The following is a 22,658-nucleotide window of genomic DNA, read 5'->3' on the forward strand; positions in this document are numbered from 1 at the left end:
ACTTTAACTCAGACAGCCCAGGCCACGCTGTTTCTGGAACCCAGAAATGTGTGTGTATGGTTTAGAGGTCCATTTGGATACAGCCCTTTCTAGAATACTTTCCTCAGTCAGTGTCCATACAGGCTTTGTCTAAGCAAGGGATGGCAAATAAGGGTATCTTAATTTCAGAAAACTTTGGATGAAAAAGATATGCCTAGAGGAGATAAATCAGAAGGTGATCTCCCTTACATTGCAAACAGATGTTCAGCATATTAAAGGATTTGCTATAGGTTTGCATTGAAAATGCAATATTTCCAGTGTCTTAAAAATAGGATGTTATTTTACACTTATGATTCACACTCAAATTTTCTGAAACTTAGCTATTGCAAAAAAACAAAACAAAACAAAAACTGTTATACCTTTCTTTAGAACTCACACTGATACCTAATGTTACAGCTAAAAAAGTAATGTTACTCCCCTGGGAGATTATTAAAATCCTGAGATTATTTGGCCTCTCTGAGTGCATGAGCTTCTGATACAGGTTTTAAAATAATAATAAAGGAGTTCTCAGACACCTAATCAGGTACACTTAAAATTAAAACAAAACCTTTTAACTAGAATAGGAAAAATAAAAACAAAAACAACCTTCCTGCTTTTCTGTCAAGCACTTTTGCTCAGAAAGCTCTTCTCTTTCTCCTTCCCCCTTCCAGTGGTGCCCTGGCCAGGTGACTCGGTTGGAGCACCTTCCCATACAACGAAAGGCTGCAGGTTCAATTCCCAGTTAGAGCACATAACTCGGCTGCGGGTTCCATCCCTGGTCGGGACACGTATGGAGCGATGTTTCTCTCTCTCTTCCAATCTCTAAAAACAAAACAAACAAACAAACAAAAACATATCCTTGGATGAGGATTTAAAAAAACCTTCCAGTGGTATCTGAAGCTGACTCACTCAAGCTCTTGAGGGTAGACTATGTGTATCTCTTCCCAGCTCCACCCACTGAGATCACATTGGTAGCTTGAAATCAGCCCAAGGTAGTTTACACCATAGAAATTAGCCAACGCTATAAATCATGGCTTATTTTTTTTTCTCCATGGGAACAATTTACTAACACACCACTGCTCCTGTCTCTCAGTCGCTTTTCTCTCAAAGGCATTATTTTTTTTCCTGCAAAGAATATACAACTTCAAAGTCTCTTTGTCCTGAGTCATACACTGTTTTTCCGCTTAAGTTTCTTGGTGGGGAATAGAATAACCATTTCCGCCTCTTTCTCAGTTGCAGCGCCCGTGTGGGTTAAAATGTCCCCACCTCTGGGACGCTCCTTCTGTCTCCGTCCATCTTAATAGCATCCTTTAGTTTTATCTTCAGAGAAGAACCGCAGTGAAAGTCCCATCAGCTACACCAATAAAATGGAAAACACACTGATCTCCTCAGAAGAGTGGTTTCCAATTCTCATTTGGGATGCCGTGTTTCCTTTCCAGTGTATCCTTCTATTTCTCCTGAAAATAATGTTCAGTCCCCAAATCATCCCATCCCCACAGAGACCAGAGCTACTGATGATAAGCCCCAGTTTACAGCTTTGTCACCGAACTAGACAGAATAGAACTCTTGTGATCTAGGACTTCACGCTGTTGGAACATGTCCCTAGACTGGTCAGCCTCTTTGGGGGCATTACTATGATCTCGCTTTGTGATCATTCACCTGGTGACTATGGCTGTGCCACGAAGCACAGGGGCTGTGAAACCTGTAACCCCTAACGCTGGCTCCGCTGGGAGATTGCGACATTCTGCAACAGACCACCTCCATTGCCACCACCTCCTTCCCCCAAAGAGAGTGGGCCCCAAGCCCCTCACCTCTGTGCTCTCTCCAGGACACCCTTCGGGGCTGCTCATCCTGTTTACAGCCCAAGACCCTCTTATCTCCACTGTTGCTTCCGTTTTCTGAAGCATGGGAACTTAGGGAAGGACTTCACAGGAGAAATGCCCATGTTCCATTGGAGCTCAGAAGGGCAAGTGTCCTGACCAGATAATCCAAACAAAGACTGCTTAGTCCTCAGTAACCATCTCGTGTGTGATTATGGGAAGAGTGAAGCAGAGTCATAAACCAAGGCTGTCTTAGAAAATCCAGAAGGTAGCGTTGGGTGTTGAGAGAGGTCAGGAGCCGAGCGACTGGGAGCTTGGGCTAATTCTTCGTCTTATGTCCTAAGTTGGCTCTGTGACCTTGGACACGTCTTTAAAACTCAGTGTTATCACACACAGAGGAGTCCATAGTAGTCCCCACCTCACAGGGCCGTTGGGAGGATTGAATGAGATGTGCATATAGTGTTTTCAGAACAGCTTCTGCTAAAGTAGGAATTTGGTGAATGTTAACAGTCAGGGTTGGATTTTCTCACCCTGGACTTCCCACTAAAGGCATTATGGGTCACTTATTTTTCTTGACTAAGTGTCCAAAGTCATGTGAGGAGGTTCCTACAAGAGGGTGGGTGGCTGGGGAATGTTGTGTTTTCCTCATTGACTAAAGAAGTGTTTTAATTCCTTCACAGGGATCTTGGAAGCTTCTGGAACTGGTCAGATATCACATTGTCCCCTTTACCCAGGTGGGCCCCACTTTTTCAGCTCTTTTCCCTTGCTTTCAAGATATCCGACCTTAAATTTGCAGTATGGCTGCTAGAAAATATGTGACAATTGTCCTTTTTCTATAGTTCCAAGCATACCCTTAGCCGTGGATAAGGAGCTGGCTATCAAAGAAATCTTCAAAGCCACAAAAACACATGACTTCTGAGCTCCCATTATTTATTTCATGAACTTGCAGGCTGTTTCCCAGTGAGGACGTTATGAAAGCGAGGCTCTGTGTGTTGCTCTCAATGTCTCTGTCTATTGTTCTCATTGCAGCTCGAAGTGGCCACCCTCATTTCAACCCTTCGCATTAGGAGCCTGGCCAACCAGATCATACAGTTTAACACAACCAGCAATGTAGGTGAAAACTCTACCACTGGTGACTTTCATGCATTTTCGCTCTTCTACTCATTCTTCGGGTTATCCTACCTCTGTACTAAGTCACAGGCTTAAAACCTTTACAATTATTTCATTCATGTGTTGCCTTTGTCAGCAGATACCTGCTGTGCAGCTACAGGTGTGAGAGTCTGACCTAGTTGCCAAGGATAAAGCAGTTTGGAAAGAGACAGGCTTCCATCCAAACTAGGAAAAGAAACTTTAAACAACGAATTAGCAACCAGTTAATTATTTTAATTACAATTGCAATCAGTGCCACCAGGTGGAAGTTAAGAGGACTGTGAGAGCATGCAACAGGAGGAGTTGGAGCAAGTCTGGGGGCCCAGAGGTCTGTAGTGAGGACGTGAGGCTTTGGCCAAGATTCAAAATATGAGTAGAAGGACCTGGGCAGAGATGAGAAGAAGAGAGTTCCAGGCAGAAGAGAGAGCATGTGCAAAGGCCCTGAGGTGGAAAACAACATGATTGATTTAAGAAACTCAAAGAAGACAGCATTATTCAGCTAACTCCCTGGGGTAGTAATATCAGCAAAAGTCTGGTCGAGTTTTGTCTCCTATTGATTCATTGCTGGTGGTGATGACGATGGTCACTCAACCTTTCAACAGATATCTGTTGAGTGCCTACTATGCGCCAGACACTGTTTTATGTCCTGAAGGTAAATCAATGAGCAGACAAAAGTCCCTGGTTCTGTGGGACCTTCATTCTAGTAAGTAGAATGTACAATAAGTAGTAAGTAGTAAGTCCAATAAACAAATAAGTAAAATAAGTCATGTATGAGAGACTAGGAAGTGCTAAGGCAAAAACCAGCAAATCAAGGAAGGGGGATGGAATGCAGGAATGGGTCTGACATTTTAGATAAAGTGCCCAAGAAATCCTCATGGAGAAGAAAACATATGAGCAAACATAAGACCTGATGGAAGTGAAAGGAGAAGTAGTGTGACTATTTGGGAAAGAGCATTGCAGAGAGAGGGAGCAGTAAGTGCAAAGGCACAAAGCAAAGAGCGTGCCCAACCTGCTTGAGGAGGAAGGACAGGGTCAGTGTGGCTCCATCAGAGAGAGCAGAAGGGAGAGAGGTTGGAGAGGAGATCAGAGCAGAAGGAGGGAGCAGGAGAGGCTGGGTCAGGACATGCAGGGCCTAAGCTCTCAAGGTGAGGACATAGGCTCTTACTCTGAATGAGGATGAGAAGCCACTGGAGGATTCTGAGCAGTGGAATGATGTGATCACCAGACATACATTTTGGGAGACTGGTTAGGAGACAACTGCAATAATCCAGAGAAGCATGATGGTGACTCAGACCAGGGAGGAAGCAGGGATGTGGTAAGAAGTGGTTAAATTCTCTGGGCATTTTAAAGGTAGACTTAGCAAAAGGTGCTGTTGGATTGGCTGGGGAGTAAAGAGAGAAGAAGCCAAGGATGACCCCCAAGGTTCTTGAGCAACCACAAAGATAAGTTGCCATGAGCACTGCAGGTGGAGCAGATGTAGGGGAAAGTGGAGATCAGCATTCTTCACTAATTTGTTCATTTTCTGCTCCCTTCCCTACAACATAAGCAGGAACTTGTCTAGATTTGTTCACCTGATATATCACAAGGTCAGTAAATGCATCTGAATGAATGGATCACCACAGAGAAGTCAATTAATTTGCCCAAGATGTCATAGCAAATATATTGTAGAGCTGGAATAGTTATACCTCTTCCCCAGTTAAGGACCATTTCTGCAAGGACATCCTTGCCGGGCATTAGTCAAGAATTCATTTAACAGATTCATCTCTCCCTGTCAGCCAAGCCCTTCTAATAGCAGTCTTCCACTCACTGAAAAGTCAGGTGAAGTTGAAGGTCTCCCATGAGGTCACCACCATTCAGACTTACCAGGGGACCACTGGTGTCCCTGCAGGACAGAATGGAAGATATCACTGCTTCTTTCCAGGGGCAGATTCTGGCAAATGATGTGGCAATGGAAGAACTTGAGGTCGCTGCCAAAAATGGCCGAATCTACACACTGACTGGAGTTCTGATTCCTCCCTCCATCGTCCCAATTCTGCCCCACCGATGCGATGAAGTGAAGAGCGAGATGAAAGTGGTAAGAAAACTAGGGCAGTCAATAAGGGCCCCTAACCTGCCCCACAAAACAGACAACATTCCCAGCTCTCACTGTTCTGAGAAGCTTCATCCCAGAGTGTTTCTGTCTTCATAGAAAGGCAGGCATCAACTAAGCTTCCTTTGGGGGAATTTCCACAGTGATAGAAGATGCCTGTATTAGTTTATTAGTTTTCTAGAGCTGCCATAACAAATCACCACAAACTAGGTGGCTTAAAGCAACAGAGATGTGTTCTCTCACAGCTCTGGAGGCCAGAAGTCTGACATCAAAGTATTAACAGGGCCTCTGAAGGTTTGGGGTTGTGGGGGTGGGGAGGGGATCTTCCTTGCCTCTTCCAGCTTCCGGTGCCTCCTGGGGACCCTCGGCATTCCTTGCTTGTAACTGTGTCATTTCAATCTCTGCCTCCATCTTTGCCTGACCTTCTTCCCTGTTTGTGTCACTGTGTCCCCTTCTCTTCTTGTAAGGACACAAGTCATTAGATCTAGAGCCCACCCTAATCCATATGGCCTCATCCTAACTAGTTACATTTGTGAAGACTCAGTTTCCAAATAAGATCACCTTCAGAGATTTAGGGAAACATCAATTTTTGGGGGGGACACTACTCAACCCACCACACTTCAAGGCACTTTAAGAGGATTTAAAATAGAATCTCTTCTCAGGTGTATGCTCTGGCCTAGCCAATCAACCATCTTTCTGTACTTCTTTTCAAATACCAAACTTCCTGTTTGCCTATGAGTTTATGTACCTTCTAATGGCCTTTCCTGTTTCCATAGCAACTTTCTTTGGCTCAGCTGTTTTAATCAGAGCTCCCCAAATGTTATCATTGCTGTTACATGTGATCTTTCAGTTCCCAAGGAAACCACAACCCGAAAGTCACAGCAATAAGAGGTTCGGGTATTTCTTTTCAGGACACTTCAATAGTGCTTCAATGATTGGCCTCAATATCCTTGGAACATGGGCATTGAACAAGGAATAATGACCTGTTTTTATAGGTTTTATTGTATTGTTCCCTCTTCTTGTCATGAAGGCTGGAAGTACTTAGTTGAGTGCCTGGCACAGACTTGTGGCTGATTCCTTCGATTCCAGATTTCTTAATTAATATAATGACTCTACTATGTTTTAGCTACTGTGATGGTACTGGTTCCCCATGCCAATCACATGCCATCTGCGGGATTTGGTTCAACTTTGAACACCACTTTTTAAGAGAGGCAGAAACTTGGTCCCTTTCCCAGCCAGACCCTGGCAGCAATTTAGGTGTTTGGTTCAATCCTTGAAATAAATATTGGCAGGTGTGTCACCTGGCTTAGGCCAGGATGAAGAGCAGAAAAGGACAGATTGAAATAGTCTCATCTCCTGGCCCAAAGGTAAAAATATTAGGGAAATAGGGCCGCTGCAGAATCGATAATTAGACTCCTTCGGAGCTCCTCTACCCCAAGCAGCTGCCGTCCAAGTTCAGGGAAGGAATTCTGTGGAGGAAACAAGGGCAACCATAAGGTCAAGGTTGCCTAATTCCAGGTTGTTCGAAAGTTTGTTCTTCATGTCCCCAAAGAACAGAATCAACATGTGGGTTTGAACCACAGCCTAAAGCATTGTGGTGGGGAAAAGAGCTTCCCATTAGCCGCCTTAGAATGGAGTCTTCTATTTTCTCTGGGTGTAAAGTCAAATCTATCTGCTCCATGTAATTTAGGGTGGTTTTGATTGTCTATTAAAAGCACAAATGCATTCTCTGGAAAGTATGTATTGCTAGCAGGGAATAGAAGCTGCTGGCACCTTCTAGAAGTCTCAGTTTTCACCAGGATGAACCCATAGCTGCCTTTGGCCATGTGCGTTTGGATTTGGGGACATGTATTTTGTATTTTAAAGGTTTAATAAATAGCACTGTGTACTTGATAGGGTCTAAGGTCCCTGAAGGAAACAGAATATATCCCAAAGGTTCAAATGGAGAGAGTTTAATGAAGAAGCTACTACAGAAAGATGGGCAGGGCTAAGGAAATGAGTTATGCTAGGGCATCCAGGGATGGACAATGGCAGGAAATCATTCCCACTCCAAGGCCAAGGATTCCTAGGGGGGGGGGGGGGGGGAGGGTGTTGTCAAGAAGGGAGTAGGTTACCTGAACCCAGTGAGAGTGGGAAGAGCAGAGGAAGTGACGCCATCAGGAGCTGTAGAAATGGTGCCTAAGCACAAAGAGCAGGGAAGAATTACCTTGACCTCGCTCTCTTCCAACCCATCAGTCTCCTGCTGGCGCCTCCCATTGGCCAAGACCAATCAGAAAAAGCCAAGGAAGCCCAAGAGACCATCCTCAAGTTCTACCTGCTGGAGCACAGAGCCCAGTAGAGAACTTCAGAGAATGTCTGGAAAGATTTGGAGGAACACACCCTTTCCTTGCTCCTAAATCACTGAAGTGAGGAGCCCAGGAGAATGAAAGGCAGAGTTTCAATGTTCATCCTCATTACTGCTAAACTCATTGGAGAACAAGGACTTCATCTTAATCCTTCATCCTTGGCATAGATGGCCTACTATAGTGCCCGCTGTGGGTCAGGTGCCTCTCTACACACAGAAAGTTGATCTGTCTGACCCTAAAAGCGGGAGAGGAAGAGGCTGTGCAGGCTCAGTTCCTTCTCCCCAAATCCTCCTGCACCACCTTTACTCCTTTTCTCTGGGGAGGAGTCAATAGGGGGTGGGGAGAGAGGCCAGGAGGCTTACTCTAGTAGAACCCCCTTCTCAGGGAGGAAGCATGAGACCAGACAGGACAGTCCCCTGCTCCCTCCTGCAGGGGCACCTGTGCTGATCTGCTGACTTTCCTTGCAGGGCACATGTATGAGCTGTTCCCTTATCTATTGGAGCAAATGTCCTGCCAACTCTGAGCCAATGGTGAGTGTGACAGCTTCATGGGAACGCACATCACCCAGGCAACCCCACTGGTGTGGTTTCTCTCCTTTCCACCTTCTTCTGAAAAGATGCTAACTCCAACCAGGGTGATATAAGATTAGCTCTTAGCCTACTGCCTGTGTTTCAATCCTTGCTCATTAACCCGAAGTAAGTTGCTTAGGCTTTTTAACTCTCATTTTCTTCATCTGTAAATAATAATAATGATTAATAATAATAACACCATGGGATTAGCATGAATTAAAAGCCCAAGCACAATGCCTAAATCAAGTAGCCATTCAGTAAAGGTTCATTCCTTCTCTACTTTTCCCTCTCAAACAAAATGCAATGTTTGTATTGGGAAGGCAAAACCTTACCTTCACCCTCCAAGAGTCCAGCTGGGCCTCAGAATTAAACTGACATAAAACAGATTAACAGGAGAAAATCACACAGATTTCTACGCTTACATGGGAGCCTCCATAGAAGAATGAAGACCCAGACAAGTGGCAAAACCCAAATGCTTATACAGTAGGTTGAACGAAGAATGGCAATTTGGGGAAAGCAACTAAAATGTATGGGGAGGATAAAAGAAGAACAGTTGTATTTAATCCTCACCCAAGGATATTTTTTCCATTGATTTTTTTTTTTTTAGAGAGAGAGAGAGGAAGGGTGAGGAGGAAGAGGAGGGAAGAGAGAGAAACATCAATGTGAGAGAGTCACATCAATTGGTTGCCTCCCCCAACTGGGATGGGAATGAAACCTGCAACCGAGCTATGTGCCCTTGACTGGGAATCAAACCCGAGACCCTTCAATTCACAGCCAACACTTTAACCACTGAGCAAAACCAGCCAGGATGAAGAACAGTTCTTTTTACAAGGTCTGTATGTACAGATTTTTCTTGGCTTCAACTCCTTGTGGATGGTGACAAGATATTTCTTTTCTCCAGTATAAGGAGAGCTACTTTCACATAGTTTTATCTTCCGACAAAACTTGAGATCACCATTATTATCCCATTTCACAGATTAGGCAACAGAGGCCCACAGTTTCCAGAAAGAAAAGAGATATTCGCTGTTTTTCAGGTACCTTTAGCTCAGAATAATCCTTACCCCAAAGTGCCATACTTTGGGATGACGTGTTCTGCCACTCTTTATTCATATTTGCTCTTCCCAAGCATCATTCTAGAGAAAAATATCAAGAAAATGACACTAGAACCATCAAAACCTTTTCGAGTTTGGTTGAATTCCATACACATCTGCTGAGGTTTATAGTGCTGATTTTGGGGGCAGAAACATGAAAAAGATTGTTTTATTTTGGTTTTGTCTTGAGAGCTCTGATCTAAAAGGAAAAAAGACTGCTGTACAATTCACAATCCACATGCCATGTATTCTATTGGTGGCAAAAGCCAAATGTTCTACGGTCAAGTGGATGAGGGAAATTTCTGCCTCTAAGTACATCCTAAGAAAGAACTTCCCTGCCCAGCCCGTGTGGCTCAGTGGTTGAGTGTCAACCTGTAAACAGGAGGTCACAGTTGGATGCCTGGTAGGGCACATGCTCAAGTTATGGGCTCAATCCCCAGTGTGGGGAGTGCAGGAGGCAGCCAATCAATGATCCTCTCTCATCATTGATGTTTCTATCTCTCCCTTCATCTCTGAAGTCACACAATTTTTTTTTTTAAAAAAAAGAACTTCCCAACCAGAAGTTTCATTCAACACGAGAATAAGCCACTAAGGAAGGTGATGAGCTCTCGGTGCAATCTTATTGTGAAGCATCCCATACAGCAAAACATTAAAATTAAATAGGCACGGGTGTTCAGATATTTATTTTGCTTAATGAAGCCATCAGCCCTGCGTCCTTCAGCATGCTGTCAACCAGGGAATATGGAGAGAGAGGGGGGAGAGGAAACCGTGTTGGCCAGTATCACAGCAACTGCTGGTGCCAGCCATTGTTCTCAAAGCTTTCTGCAGCAAACCTAGGAGGTAGGCATATTATTATCATAACCATCATGTCACCAGGAAGCTAAGGCAACGAAATAGCAAATACTTCGCACAAGGTCACTTGGCTGATACGTGGCAGCGCCATGAACCCACATTGCCACAGCCCAAAGGAGGAGGAGGAAGAGAAGAAAGAGAGATGAGACACTTGGGTTGGAACCGAAATAGCCTCCAAATTGCCCCTCCCAGGCTCCCATGATCTGCACCTAGTTAATTATCCTGAGATCCAGCCAGAGGACTGAATATTCCTTCCTCAGTAAATGTGTCTCAGAATTTGGGATTTTACAGTCTGTGGTGTTCTCAATGCTTTCTTCTTGAGCAAGAGCCTACGAGGAAGGAGCAAGCTCACCATCAGCATTTATCGAACATAAAATCTGAGCCAAGGACTAATGCGTCTGACAAAACTCGAGATCAGCATTATTGTCCCATGTCAAGGATCAGGCAGCTGAGGCCCACAGAGATTGCATGACTTGCCTGTGATATCCTAAAGTTAGCAGGTGGAAAGGCAGGTCCCATTCTCTGGACCTGCCACTTCGTAGCGGTGTTCCTTAGGAAAATGACAACCTATCTGGGCTTCAGCTTCCTCATCTAATGAAACGGGATGAAAATATCCACATGGGGTTGAGGATTGATGACCTTGTGTATGTAATGTGTCCGGCCCTAGAACGTTCTCAATAAATTGTAGTTCTGGATCATCATGAGTGGGCATGGGGTTAGAGAATGAAAGGTGCATTTAAATCTGCCCCCACCTCCAAGAGAAAAACCACACTATCACTATTGGGCAGGAGGGGTCTTTCTCAAATTAGAGATAGATTCTTTACTGATAACAAAGTTTCTATGTAAGAGGAGCTTAGGGGTGGCAGGTGGTTGGAAGGGGAGGCTAAGTTGTATCCAGGATGCGCAGGAAAGTGTTCCCTGATTGATTATTGATGTCTGCTGTGGCACTACAAGGAGCATAAAGATACATGGCCTGCATTGTGCTAACCCTGGCCTGTATTAGGAGACAGAGTATCTAAAGAGTGTGACCACCCAGTAGGCATGGCTCAGTGGTTGAGCGTCAACCTATGAACCAGGAGGTCACAGGCCCCATCCCCAGTGGGGAGCATGCAGAAGGCAGCCGATCAATTCTTTCAAATCATTGATGTTTCTATCTCTCTCTTCCTCTCCCTTCCTCTCTGAAATCAACAAAAATATATTTTTTAAAAAAGAGGGTGACCACACCCTGACGGGGATCCACCTATGCCCAGTGTGGTCTAGAGCATCCCCGACATCGATGGTAAAATGGTAGTAGACTATCTAGTGTATGTAAAAGCTAGGGGATGCCAAGAGGACCTTCAAATGCACATAGCAGTGCTTTTTCTCATTGGCTTTCTTCCAGGAACTCTTCACACACAAATGTGTCTACGCCGGCAGAACCAGGAACTTGAAGAGTGGCTGCGCCAGATACTGTAATGCCACCGTGAAGGTGAGGAGGGTGTGTGGCCAGGGCCTTCATCCAGGCCACCAGGGCTCACATGGAGACCAGCAGGGCTGGGCAGCACCAAGGCCACACTCTTGAGCCCCAGGTTCCGTGAGTCACAGGTTGCCTTGTAGCCTTGGCCATGTCTCCCTGCAGGGGATTCGAAGGGTGGATTCTCCACATGGCAGCCAGGTCACCCCCTTCCCGGCATCCACCCTTACCATGGTGGCCTCTGGCTCTCAATATGGAGCTCACACTCTCAATACCCCCACACAGGCCACGCTCTGCCTCTGACCTGCCTCATGCCTCCCTCACAGTGTGGGCACTGGCCATTCCCAGCCTCAAAATGCTCTTCCAGGTTTTCTTGGAGCTGAGTTATCTTTCATGTCTCCCTTTAACTGTCACCTCCTCCATCAACACCCAATCCACAGTGACCTCCCCAATGTCCACCACCTCTGCCTCCACCTGCCGCCATTTAGTGAGGTCCTCTGTCTCCCCAGCACTGACCCCTCTCTGAAATTCCCTTGTTTTTCTCCTCCTTGTCCTCTTCCTTGTCCTCCTCCTCCTCCTCTTCCTCATTCTCCTCCTCCTCCTCTTCCTCATTCTCCTCCTCCTCCTCTTCCTCATTCTCCTCCTCCTCCTCTTCCTCATTCTCCTCCTCCTCCTCTTCCTTCTTCTCCTCCTCCTCTTCCTTCTTCTCCTCCTCCTCTTCCTCCTCCTCCTCCTCTTCCTCCTCCTCCTCCTCTTCCTCATTCTCCTCCTCTTCCTTGTCCTCCTCCTCCTCCTCTTCCTCCTCCTCCTCCTCTTCCTTCTTCTCCTCCTCCCTCCCTTCCCCCTCCTCCTCCCTCTCCTCTTATATGTATTGTCTCTTCCTGGTTAGATAGAAATAGACCATGAGCACAGCCTTCATCTGCCTTGTCCCTGGTGCGGTGCCAGGCTGCCCCCATGGTCAGCCCTCAGTAGATTTGTGGCGAGCAGGTGGCTGAGCACTAGCCATGACATCATCTGCAAAAGAAAAGCGAGCCCAGAATGGGGGAGGGGGCTAATGCTGTTTAAAATAATAATAGAAATTAAAATAGATCTTCTTTGAGGAACTGGCACTCTGCTTGGGTTTTAAAGGGCAACACACATTTTGTCTCTCAGATACCAAAGTGCTGCAAAGGCTTCTACGGGCCCAACTGCAACCAGTGTCCAGGAGGCTTCTCGAACCCATGCTTGGGAAACGGACAGGTGATCAGGACAGCCCCCAGTGCATGCTTTCCATAAATGCAGAGGGTGACTTTTCTGAAGTCGAAAAATTATCTTTAAAACCACTGAACCCAGAAATGATGCAATGCCAGCCACTGTTCCCAGGAAGTAACAATAAGACAGCTCGGTTACTAAAAGAACAGGTGTCGGCATTGGGAGGACTCTTGCCCCAGAAGGGGACGGTGGGTACAGTGATGTCGCCTTGGATCTCTGCTTTTCTGCTCCATGACCTTGGGCAACTCAACAAGGCTCTCTGGATCCCACTTTCCTCCCAGAGGAGGCAGTGGGGTTGGCTGAATCTTTAAGATTCCTTCCAGGACTGAGATTTTGTGAGACTTTAAAAAAACAGCACTGCCCAGTGATTGTTGTTTTTTAACCTACCCCCAAACCTAAGGAAACATAAAGGCCAAAACTTAACTCTAGCTTGGCGGCCAGAGCTAAACCAAGGTTAAAAAAAAAAAAGTAGCTGTGGTTTATATGGAAAAAGCATAGATCTGTGCCTTTAAGAAATCCACATTTACAATATGCTCTTTCAAGGGGAAGGAAAAACTCTGCCACCACGTGTGGGGACACACACAGGTGAAGAAAGGAGGACGACGTGGCACCAATTAATTTCCGTAGCCAGGTGGTCGGGAAGGCACCGAGCCCAGCTCTGATGAGCGTTGATTGCTGAAAATCTAGCCTCGAGCTGGCCGGGGAGGTGGGAGGCAAACATATTAACACTGAACGGAGAAACGCTGCAGCGAGAAGCCACAGGGCTGAGCAGGCGAGAACCTGGAGAGAAAGGCCAGCCTTCATTCTGGAGGTCGATGCCTCGCCTCGCCAGCCTGTAAGCATTGTCTGGAGGTTCCTAGTTCACCTCTGTGACTGTCCCTCCCTTGAAAGACTTCCCTTAAAGTTCTAAATCCAGGCTTGGGACCCCAAAGCTTATCTTGCCTGGTACCAAGAAGTCAGGTCATGCAGCAAAGCGGTCGGGGACCCCTTTGGGGGCGGGCAAGTGTTGTCCTGACAGTCCCGGGCCTGCCTCTGCCCCCAGTGCACAGACGGCCTCGGCGGCAACGGAACGTGCATTTGCCAGGATGGCTTCCACGGCTCCCAGTGCCAGTTCTGCTCAGATCCCAACAAGTATGGACCTCGATGTGACCAACGTAAGTGGCACCTCCAGGGCTTCCCTCCACTCCTCAGCCAGGCTCCCTGCTACCCTGCAAGCCAGTGGTGTGGGCGGGCCTGGTGTCCTGGGTCCCTCTGCTTGGGGATGCCCTCATCACAGGGCATTTCTTAACAGCTTGCTTCTGACACTGTAGCCCGTGCCAGATGGCTGGGCCCCACTCAGCAAATTACTGAGAAGGTGGGCCTGGGGTGGTATTTGACAATTTGTATTTGCAAAAAAAAATTCCCTGGGAAGGTTGACAGCTGCTAGTCCCAGGACCACACTTTCAAAACCAGTCTCTAGGTTTCTCCACGTACCTGAAGGTGATGGATGGTGGGTTCCAAATCAAGAAACAGACTCACTACCTGTCTTTCAAGTGGTCCGCTTCCATCAGCTCCTCCCTTTGCCAAATGTGCGACTTTGGGCAACTTACCACTCCTCTCAAGGACGCAGTATCCTTGTCTGTAAAATGGGGCTAATACTACTAACTACCTTGGACAGTTGGTACAAGTTGTGAATGGAAAACACTTGTCCTAGAACAATGCCTGGCACAGGGTATGCACTACAAACGTGCTAGCTATTATTATTCTCTGTTATTGTTGCTACTGTTGCTATTCTCAGTTCAGTGGCATAAATGTCAAGAAGCTTAGAGAAAAATGGAGAACGTTCCACAACAACAGGCAATGAAAAAATGCAGTTATACAATCTTAGAATATGCATTGTGTTCTTTAAAATGGCATGATGTGTATATTTAGGTATGCAAATATATTTAGGTACATCCTTCTGAGCTAAGATTAGAATGTAACAAGAATAAAGGGAACGCATCAGAGCTGGCTGTGAAGTCCAGCCCAACTCAAATTAAATCCCCACTGTGCTACTTACTAGCCATATGGCCTTAAAAAATGTCTCTCATTGAGCCTCAATTTTCCCATCTCTAAAATGAAGATAGTACTGGTGCCCACTTCACAGGTCATTGATTAAGTTAGATCATAATGTAGGGCTTCAGCTCAGAGCTTGCACCTAACAAATAACCAGTAAATGAAGCCATTTTTATTCCTGTTAGTACCTTCACTCATTTGTTACAAAATGCACACCCCTCCCCCTCTCTTGCCTTATTCTGATCCTCACCACTACCTCTTAAAGTGGGCAGGCAGCCAGAGCTCCACCGGCAGGGCTGCTGACCCTAGTCCCAGGTTCCTTTTGCCCAATAAGATTTCTGAGAAAAGAAAAATAGGGTTGATTCCAAAGCCTGCCAACGTTGACGTTTTTATGAGGCCCGCAGGGCCGGCTGCGGGGGCTGAGGCAGCAGCCGGTACCAGGCTTCCTGCTGAAATGCCTCTTGTCCCAGGTCTGGGGCTGCCTCAGGCAGGGGGCCTCCTCTCTGGGCTCTTGTTCCTTGCGAATTACGCCCTGACTTGCTTAGAATTTTATGAAAAGTATTTTTTATTTTAATCCAGCCATGCTTTTCCAGCCCCCTCACTGAGATTCTCTTCTCTTTCCTTGATGCTGACTCCGAGCACCGAAGCTAATTTCCAATCAATCCCTTCTGAGGCAAAAGCGCAAGTTCCTTCATTTCTGATCAGTTTCAAGCCCCCAGATCCTTGCCATCTGCCTTTGAGAATCATTCATTCCCACATGCTTAGGAGCCTGAGTCTGATGGGCTGGCTCACGTTGCAATGTTTCAATACCTAGAACTCAAAGCAAAGTAAGCAGCTAAAGTTTAAAATGACAACAGGCATGTGGAAATGCCAGTGAATATAGCAATCGCCTGTGTTTACGCCTGCTCACTAATAGAAATGGACTTTGAAGGCCTGTGTTCAAGTCCATGCTTGGGATTGAGCAGCAAGTTAGGACATTGGCTTCACCTCTCTGGGCCTCAGTTGTCTCATCTGGAGAATGGGGATGATAAAAGAACCTACCTCCTGAGGCTGGTGACTGTTCATGAGACGGTACAGGTTAAATGCTGGCCCAATGCCTAGAACAAGGCTAGTGAAGAAGAAATAGGTAAGCTAGCAGCAGGGGCCATGCCGGCATGAGACATCACTTCTATTCATTCCAAAATGTCTCCACGAAAAGTTGAGACATTTCCAGACTAAACTCTCCAACCATGAAGGAGATGAGCATCGAGTTCCTCGGGGGCTTTCACACAAGCACAACCGTCCCTGGGCCCCACCACACCCCACACATCCTATATAATAAAGAGCAAATATGCTAATTAGACCGGACAGTGGAACAACCTTCCGGATGACCTTCCGGAAGGACGAGTGGGCGGGGCCGGGAGGGGCGAGCCCCTTGCACAATTTCGTGCATTGGGCCTCTAGTGTACATATAAAAGAGCCCTGAGTCCCAGATGTTCTCATCTTGATGGGACAGTCAGCCTCAGCCAGCGCTGTCCCAGGCACACTGAGAAACACCTGGGACCCTAAGAATCAGCTCCCAGAGGCTCCCCTCTGGGAGCCCAGGTTCTGCTCTGACAGGAGCAATTGGGGTGAGGAGATTACCCTGACTTGTTTAGAATTTTATGAAAAGTCTTTTTTATTTTAATCCAGCCATGCTAAGCTTGTCCTCCAAGCCCTGAGTGTCCCTCTGCCTTCTCTCTCAGAATGCCGGTGCCTTGACGGAACGTGCGATAACCGGGTGGACAGTGACGGGGCCTGCCTCCCCGGCACGTGCAGAGAGGGCTCCGCGGGGAGGTTCTGCCACAAGCAGACCTCAGCCTGTGGGCCCTACGTGCAGTTCTGTCACATCCACGCCACCTGTGAATACAGCAATGGGACAGCAAGGTAGGTCTGGGGGACAGGGGTACCACCCTTAAAGGCCCGTGGCCATTGTGTGACCTGCAGACAGACCCAACCCATATACTGAGGCCTGTTCTCTCCAACAGCCAGTGTGGCTTTTGTGGAGAAAACCTCAGGCTAAGCTGGGTTCGAATAACGGTGCTCCCTCCTGTGAAAGTGACCAGCTGTGTGACCTTGGGCAAGTTACTTAGCCTCTCTGAGCCTCACTTTCCTCATCAGTACAGTAAGGGTGACGTTACCTACCTCGCAGGGCAGTTGTGGAGATTGTAAATGCTCCCAGCACCAGGGCTAGTACATGATAGATGTTTAGTCACGGGAACTATAATTCTTATCATCACTCATGTGAAGGAAATGAAGACTTGTCCACCAGCTTTCCAACCCTTGAAAAACACCTTTACTTCCTAAAGCTATTGATAACAACTGCGCTATTAAAGGAATCTGACAGGTCCTTGTGTCTTTGGTCATTTGGTTCATTATTTATTTCCTTAATGTTAACGTATTCCATGGGCTTGGAGAGAAAATGTCCTCTCCAGGCAGATTTGGTTCGAAGTCAGTAACCACCCCCACAACCTCCTGGGAAATGCAGAGAATGTCAAATGTCTAGATTCTTGGCCTTATTTTTACAGCACTTTTCTTCACTTGTAATTGCATGGTTATATGCTTACCTGTTTACGGTCTGTCTCCCCCACTGGACTGTAGGCAGCATGGGCCCAGAGCCTGTCCTCTCTCTTCCACAGTCTATGACAGAAATGCATCTTCCTAGGAGTTAGGGTCTACATTGGTGCATAAGGCAAAAAACACAAGTGATCCCTACCCTTAAAACCTCTTCCATCACCCACAGAGGACTACAGACGTGGGTCTGTCTAGACCAGTGGTCGTCAAACTGCGGCTCGTGAGCCACATGCAGCTCTTTGGCCCCTTGAGTGTGGCTCTTCCTAAGCCTTAGGAGTACCCTAATTAAGTTAATAACAATGTGCCTACCTATATAGTTTAAGTTTAAAAAATTTGGCTCTCAAAAGAAATTTCAATCGTACTGTTGATATTTGGCTCTGTTGACTAATGAGTTTGCCGACCACTGGTCTAGACCATAGAAACTTAGTCAGGGTTGGAATACATTAGACTATGTCTGTCTTTTGGGCACCTGATAAAGCATTTAGTTCCTCTAGGGGCCTTGATATGTGAAAAACATTATTTTCTGTGAAGCACACAATTTGCAGTAGGAATATGGGGGTGTGATGGGGTGTGATGGAGCCGCATGGTGTCCCAGCACCTGCCACAGGGCACTCCATACATATTGGGTGAACCTATGGCCCTGCGTTTACTAGTAACAGTGTCACGGTGGAGCATTTTGGGAGGGGTGTCTGAGCGGGTGGAGGGTCAGGAAACTATTTCAACTCATGGAATGAGGCACCTGAGAATGTGATGTTTGGGGGGGTCGGGGGAAACAACACCTGAGGGACTAGAAAAGGGAGAGAGGGGAGGTTTCATGCGACGGTCATGTTCATGCAGCTTGAGAGCTATTGCATATGCATGAGCCAGGAGGTCAATGTTTGATTTCTGGTCAGGACACAAGCCTGGGTTGTGGGCTTGATCCCCAGTAGGGAGCGTACAGGAGGCAGCCGATAGATGATTCTCTCTCATCATTGATGTTTCTATCTCTCTCTCAATCTCCCCTTTCCTCTCTGAAATCAATAAAAACATGTTTTTAAAATAACTTTTTAAAGGGCCATAGCCTAGAATAGACTCAGAGGGAAGAGTTGATCTCCGTGAAACCAGAGGTAGTACATAGGATTGTAAAGAGGCAGATTCCAGCCCAGGATGAGCAGAAAAGCTACCAGCTGTTGAGCCTTCTGAGGTGCCAGTGCCCTGCGAAATGCTCCACGTGCATTAGCTCATTCGATCTTCACTGCAGCCTTAGGAGGAGAGCAGTATGATTATACCCATTTTCCAGACGAGGAAACAAGGTCTCCCAGAGGTTAAGGGACTCCTGCAGGGTCACACGAGTGCTGAGAGGTGGGGCCTGGATTCCCACCTAGTTCTGTCTGACTACAGACCCCAGAAGCACCCGTGACCACCTGGTGCACAGGTCAAGCCCTGAACCCCTGGCTGGCCCGCTATCTTCCTGGTAGTGGGTGCTGATATTTCTGGGGCTGATCGGTGAACTCCTCTTCTTGGCAGCTGTGTTTGCAACGCAGGATATGAAGGGGACGGAAGCCTCTGTTCAGAGATGGATCCTTGCGCCGGATTAACCGCAGGGGGCTGCAGCCGCAACGTGAGTGGTGGTTTTTCTTTCCAAACTGCCTGGTTTTGTAGGAAATCCTGAGGGAAGGCCTTCCAACAGGCAGGGTCTGATGGCTCTTCATCGCATGAAGCACATTTGTGTGAACCTTGAATTTGAAAGATGGTGCCGGGGACCCTCCGGGAGGCTCCCCCTTCCTCAGTCCACATGTGTGGGGGATGTTGGGCTCAAAAAACACAGCCTGAGAATCAGGTACTGAGATCATTCGTATTAAACTCTTGATTCAGAGGCTACAGCTTCCTAGCAACTTTCCGGTATGCAATTTCACTTGCTCTCCCACCAACCCAACAAAGCGATTTTGTTATCCCCATTTTCCTGATTAGGAAACTGAGGCTTAGGGACGTTCAGCGACTTGCCCTAAATTCTATTATTGTCAGGTCGTGCCAAAGTCACCATTGCTTTTCCTGGTAATTTTTGTTTGTTTGTTTTGGTTTGGTTTGAGTTTTTTTAATATGTTTTTATTGATTTCAGAAAGAGGAAGGGAGAGGAAGAGAGAGAAACATCAATGATGAGAGAGAATTATTGATTGGCTGTCTCTTGCATGCCCCTTACTTGGGATGGAGCCCACAACCAGGACATGTGCCCTGACCTGGTTCATAGGTCAAAGCTCAACCACTGAGCAACACCGGCCAAGCTCACCGATGCCTTTTGAATATCTTCACCACTATCTGGCCCCAGTCACCTTCATCCCTTACCCACTGTTATTTAGTAACCCGCCTCCCTGTGCCTCTCTTGACTACCCACAGTACAGTCCTTGTCCACCCGCAGCCAGAGGGGCTCAAAGTGGATCAGATCATGCTTCTCCCATGCCGAAAGCCCCTCAGTGACTCAGATGCAAATGCCTTGCCCAGCCCATGAGTCTCCCCTTAGATGCGTCCCACCCACTCAGCAGCCTCATCTCAACAGCTTACCTTGCACTGCTCTCCCTCTCCCCATGTCCCTCGACCTCCTGGTGTGGTCATCCTAAGAAGAAGTACAGTGATTAGGAATGTGGGCTTCAGCATCATATAGACCTGGGCCTGTGCCTCTTTGTAGCTGTGTTACCTTGGGCAAGTTACTTAACTCCTCTGCAATAACAATACCTTCCTCAGGATAGCAGCTCACACCTACAAAATATTAGGAACAGTCCCCGGCACAATAAAATAACAGGGATGTTAGTGGTGGCCCTTAGCTGGCCAACTCCAAGCAATGTTTCTTTTTAACCCAGCTTCCATTGAACTCCACTCGAACGTGTTTCTAGACTGTACCTCTGAAAATCCTCTTTGGCTTTTGGAATCAAGCAGTTGGACTGAGGTTTCTGAAGTTTTGCTCTTTCCCCTTCTGCAGGCAGAATGCATCAAAACTGGCGTGGGGACCCACACCTGCGTGTGCCAGCAGGGCTGGACCGGGGACGGAAGAGACTGCTCAGAAATCAACAACTGCCTGCTGCCCAGCGGTGGTGGCTGCCATGACAACGCAACCTGTCTGTACCTGGGTCCCGGGCAGGTAGGTGTGACACGGTAGAGGGCAAAGAGGAAGCAGGACTCCTGGGATGGCTTTTTTCCCTCCCAGCGGTTCTCAACCTGTGGGTCGCGAACAATGAAAATACATCCTGCATATCAGATATTTACATTACAATTCATAACAGTAGCAAAATTACAGTCATGAAGTAGCAACAAAAATAATTTTATGGTTGGGGGTCACCACAACATGAGGAACTGTATTAAAGGGTCGCGGTATTAGGAAGGTTGAGAACCACTGCGAGTCTAGACCAAGCATGTCAAACTCGCAGTCCATGGGGCACATGCGGCCCACAATGAATATTTTTTTGCAGCCCAGCCAATATAACGGTATGTAAGAAACATTTTAATAAAAATTTCGTAACTTAATTTTTATAATATCGTATTGTAATTATTAATAACGAACTACAACGTTCGCTCATGACTGATTACTGTAATCGTGTTGCATTCATTTCCTTTACGCACCTTACGCACAGGCGCACCATTTCTCTCCACTAATACTAGCAGCGAATATTTTAGCAGCCGACTGCCACATCATTAGTCTTGGGCTGACTTGTTTGGTGTGCGCAATAGGAAATATTTTGCTTTTGGAGAACAAGAAAAATAGGTTTATTTGCGTTATGCTTATTAATTTGTGCAGTTATTCAGTGCCTGGTAATATTCAAGAAAAAATATTAATTTTTATTAAAGTGTTCTATTGTTTTATGTTAACAATTACTGAGCCCTTTGTATTCAGCATGTCTCTATCGAAATAAACCTACGTTTCTATGAAAATTGAAGATTTTGGGTTTTTTGCGACCCACATAAACTTAAACCTTATTTATTTGGCCCGTGTTAGCCTTTGAGTTTGACATGCTTGCGCTAGACATAGAAGTACCTCTGGAAACCACCAATCTGTTTACTGTTTCTATGAGCTTGGTTTAGGGTGGGGTTTTATTTGTTTATGGGTTTCTTTTTATTGATTTCAGAGGAGAAGGGAGAGGGAGAGATAGAAGCATCAATGATGAGAGAGATCATTGATCAGCTGCCTCCTGCAAGATCAGGAAATGGTACCAAAGTCCAGGCATGTACCCTGACCAAGAATCAAACTGTGTCCTTCTGGTTCATAGGTCGACACTCAACCACTGAGCCACAGCTGGCCTGTTTGTTTTTTTGATTTCACATATAAGTAAGATCATACAGTATTTGTCTTTCTTTCTCTAACTTATTTTACTTAGCACTCACGGTCCATCCATGATGTTGTTGCAAATGTCAAGATTTCATTCCTTTTTATGGTTGAATATTTTATTATATGTGTATATACATATATATATCACATTTTCCTTTTTAAAAAGTAATTTTTTACTGGAGAGAGAGAAAAACAGAGAGAGAGAGAGAGAGAGAGAGAGAGAAAGAGAGAGAGAGAGAGAGAAACATCAATGATGAGAAAGTATCATTGATGGACTGCCTCCTGCAGGCCTCCTACTGGGGATCGAGGCCAAAACCCAAGCATATGCCCTGACTGGGAATCAAACTGTGACCTCCTGGTTCATAGGTTAACATTCAACCACTAAACAACACTGGCCGGGCTATCACATTCTCTTTATCTGTTCATCTGTCAATGGACATTTAGGTTGTTTGCATATCTTGGCTATTGTCAATAGTGCTACAATGAACATAGGGGTGCACATACCTTTTCAAGTTAATGTTTTGTTTTCTTCAGATAATACCTAGAATTGGAATTTTTTAGTAATATCCATACTTCTTTTCGCAGTGGCTGCACCAATTTCCATTCCCATCAGCAGAGCACAAGGGTTCCCCTTTCTCCGCATCCTCACCAACACTTAATATTTCCTATTTTTTGATGGCAGCCATTCTAACAGGTGTGAGGTGATATCTCCTTGTGGTTTTGATTTGCATTTTCCTGCTGATCAGTGATGTTGAGTATCTTTGATGTCCCTGTTGGCCATCTGTCTTCTTTGAAAAAAACGTCTATTCAGATCTTCTACCCATGTTTATTCAGGTTGTTTGGTTTTTGCTATTGAGCTGTATGAGTTCTTTACATTTTTTATATTAACCCCTTATCAGATATGATTTGCAAAATATTTTCTCCTATTCAGTAGGTCGCCTTTTCATTTTGTTGATGATTTCCTTTGCTGCATCGAAGCTTTTTAGTTTGATGTTATCACACTTGTTTATTTTTGCTTTTGGTGCCCCATAGGTACTATGATTAGTCCATCTTAGAAAAGAGGCACAGAGAAGCTAAATACTTGGCTCACATCACCCAGAA

At 46.1% G+C, this 22,658-nt stretch overlaps 1 protein-coding gene across 1 annotated transcript in view; it reads left to right on the forward strand.

Annotated features, from left to right (window-relative positions):
- The window catches only part of STAB2 (stabilin 2), a 124,371-nt gene that overhangs the window by 31,409 nt on the left and 70,304 nt on the right, over positions 1 to 22,658 (forward strand). The window contains exons 16-25 of the mRNA XM_081085113.1: positions 2,519 to 2,572; positions 2,868 to 2,948; positions 4,909 to 5,061; positions 7,889 to 7,951; positions 11,315 to 11,401; positions 12,539 to 12,625; positions 13,680 to 13,791; positions 16,396 to 16,576; positions 18,770 to 18,863; positions 20,217 to 20,375. Of these exons, the coding sequence (XP_080941239.1) occupies positions 2,519 to 2,572; positions 2,868 to 2,948; positions 4,909 to 5,061; positions 7,889 to 7,951; positions 11,315 to 11,401; positions 12,539 to 12,625; positions 13,680 to 13,791; positions 16,396 to 16,576; positions 18,770 to 18,863; positions 20,217 to 20,375 (1,071 nt within the window). The remainder of the gene's footprint in view (positions 1 to 2,518; positions 2,573 to 2,867; positions 2,949 to 4,908; positions 5,062 to 7,888; positions 7,952 to 11,314; positions 11,402 to 12,538; positions 12,626 to 13,679; positions 13,792 to 16,395; positions 16,577 to 18,769; positions 18,864 to 20,216; positions 20,376 to 22,658) is intronic.

Source organism: Myotis nattereri (assembly GCF_964212035.1).
Source record: "Myotis nattereri genome assembly, chromosome: 2".
In the NCBI taxonomy this organism is placed as follows: domain Eukaryota; kingdom Metazoa; phylum Chordata; class Mammalia; order Chiroptera; family Vespertilionidae; genus Myotis; species Myotis nattereri.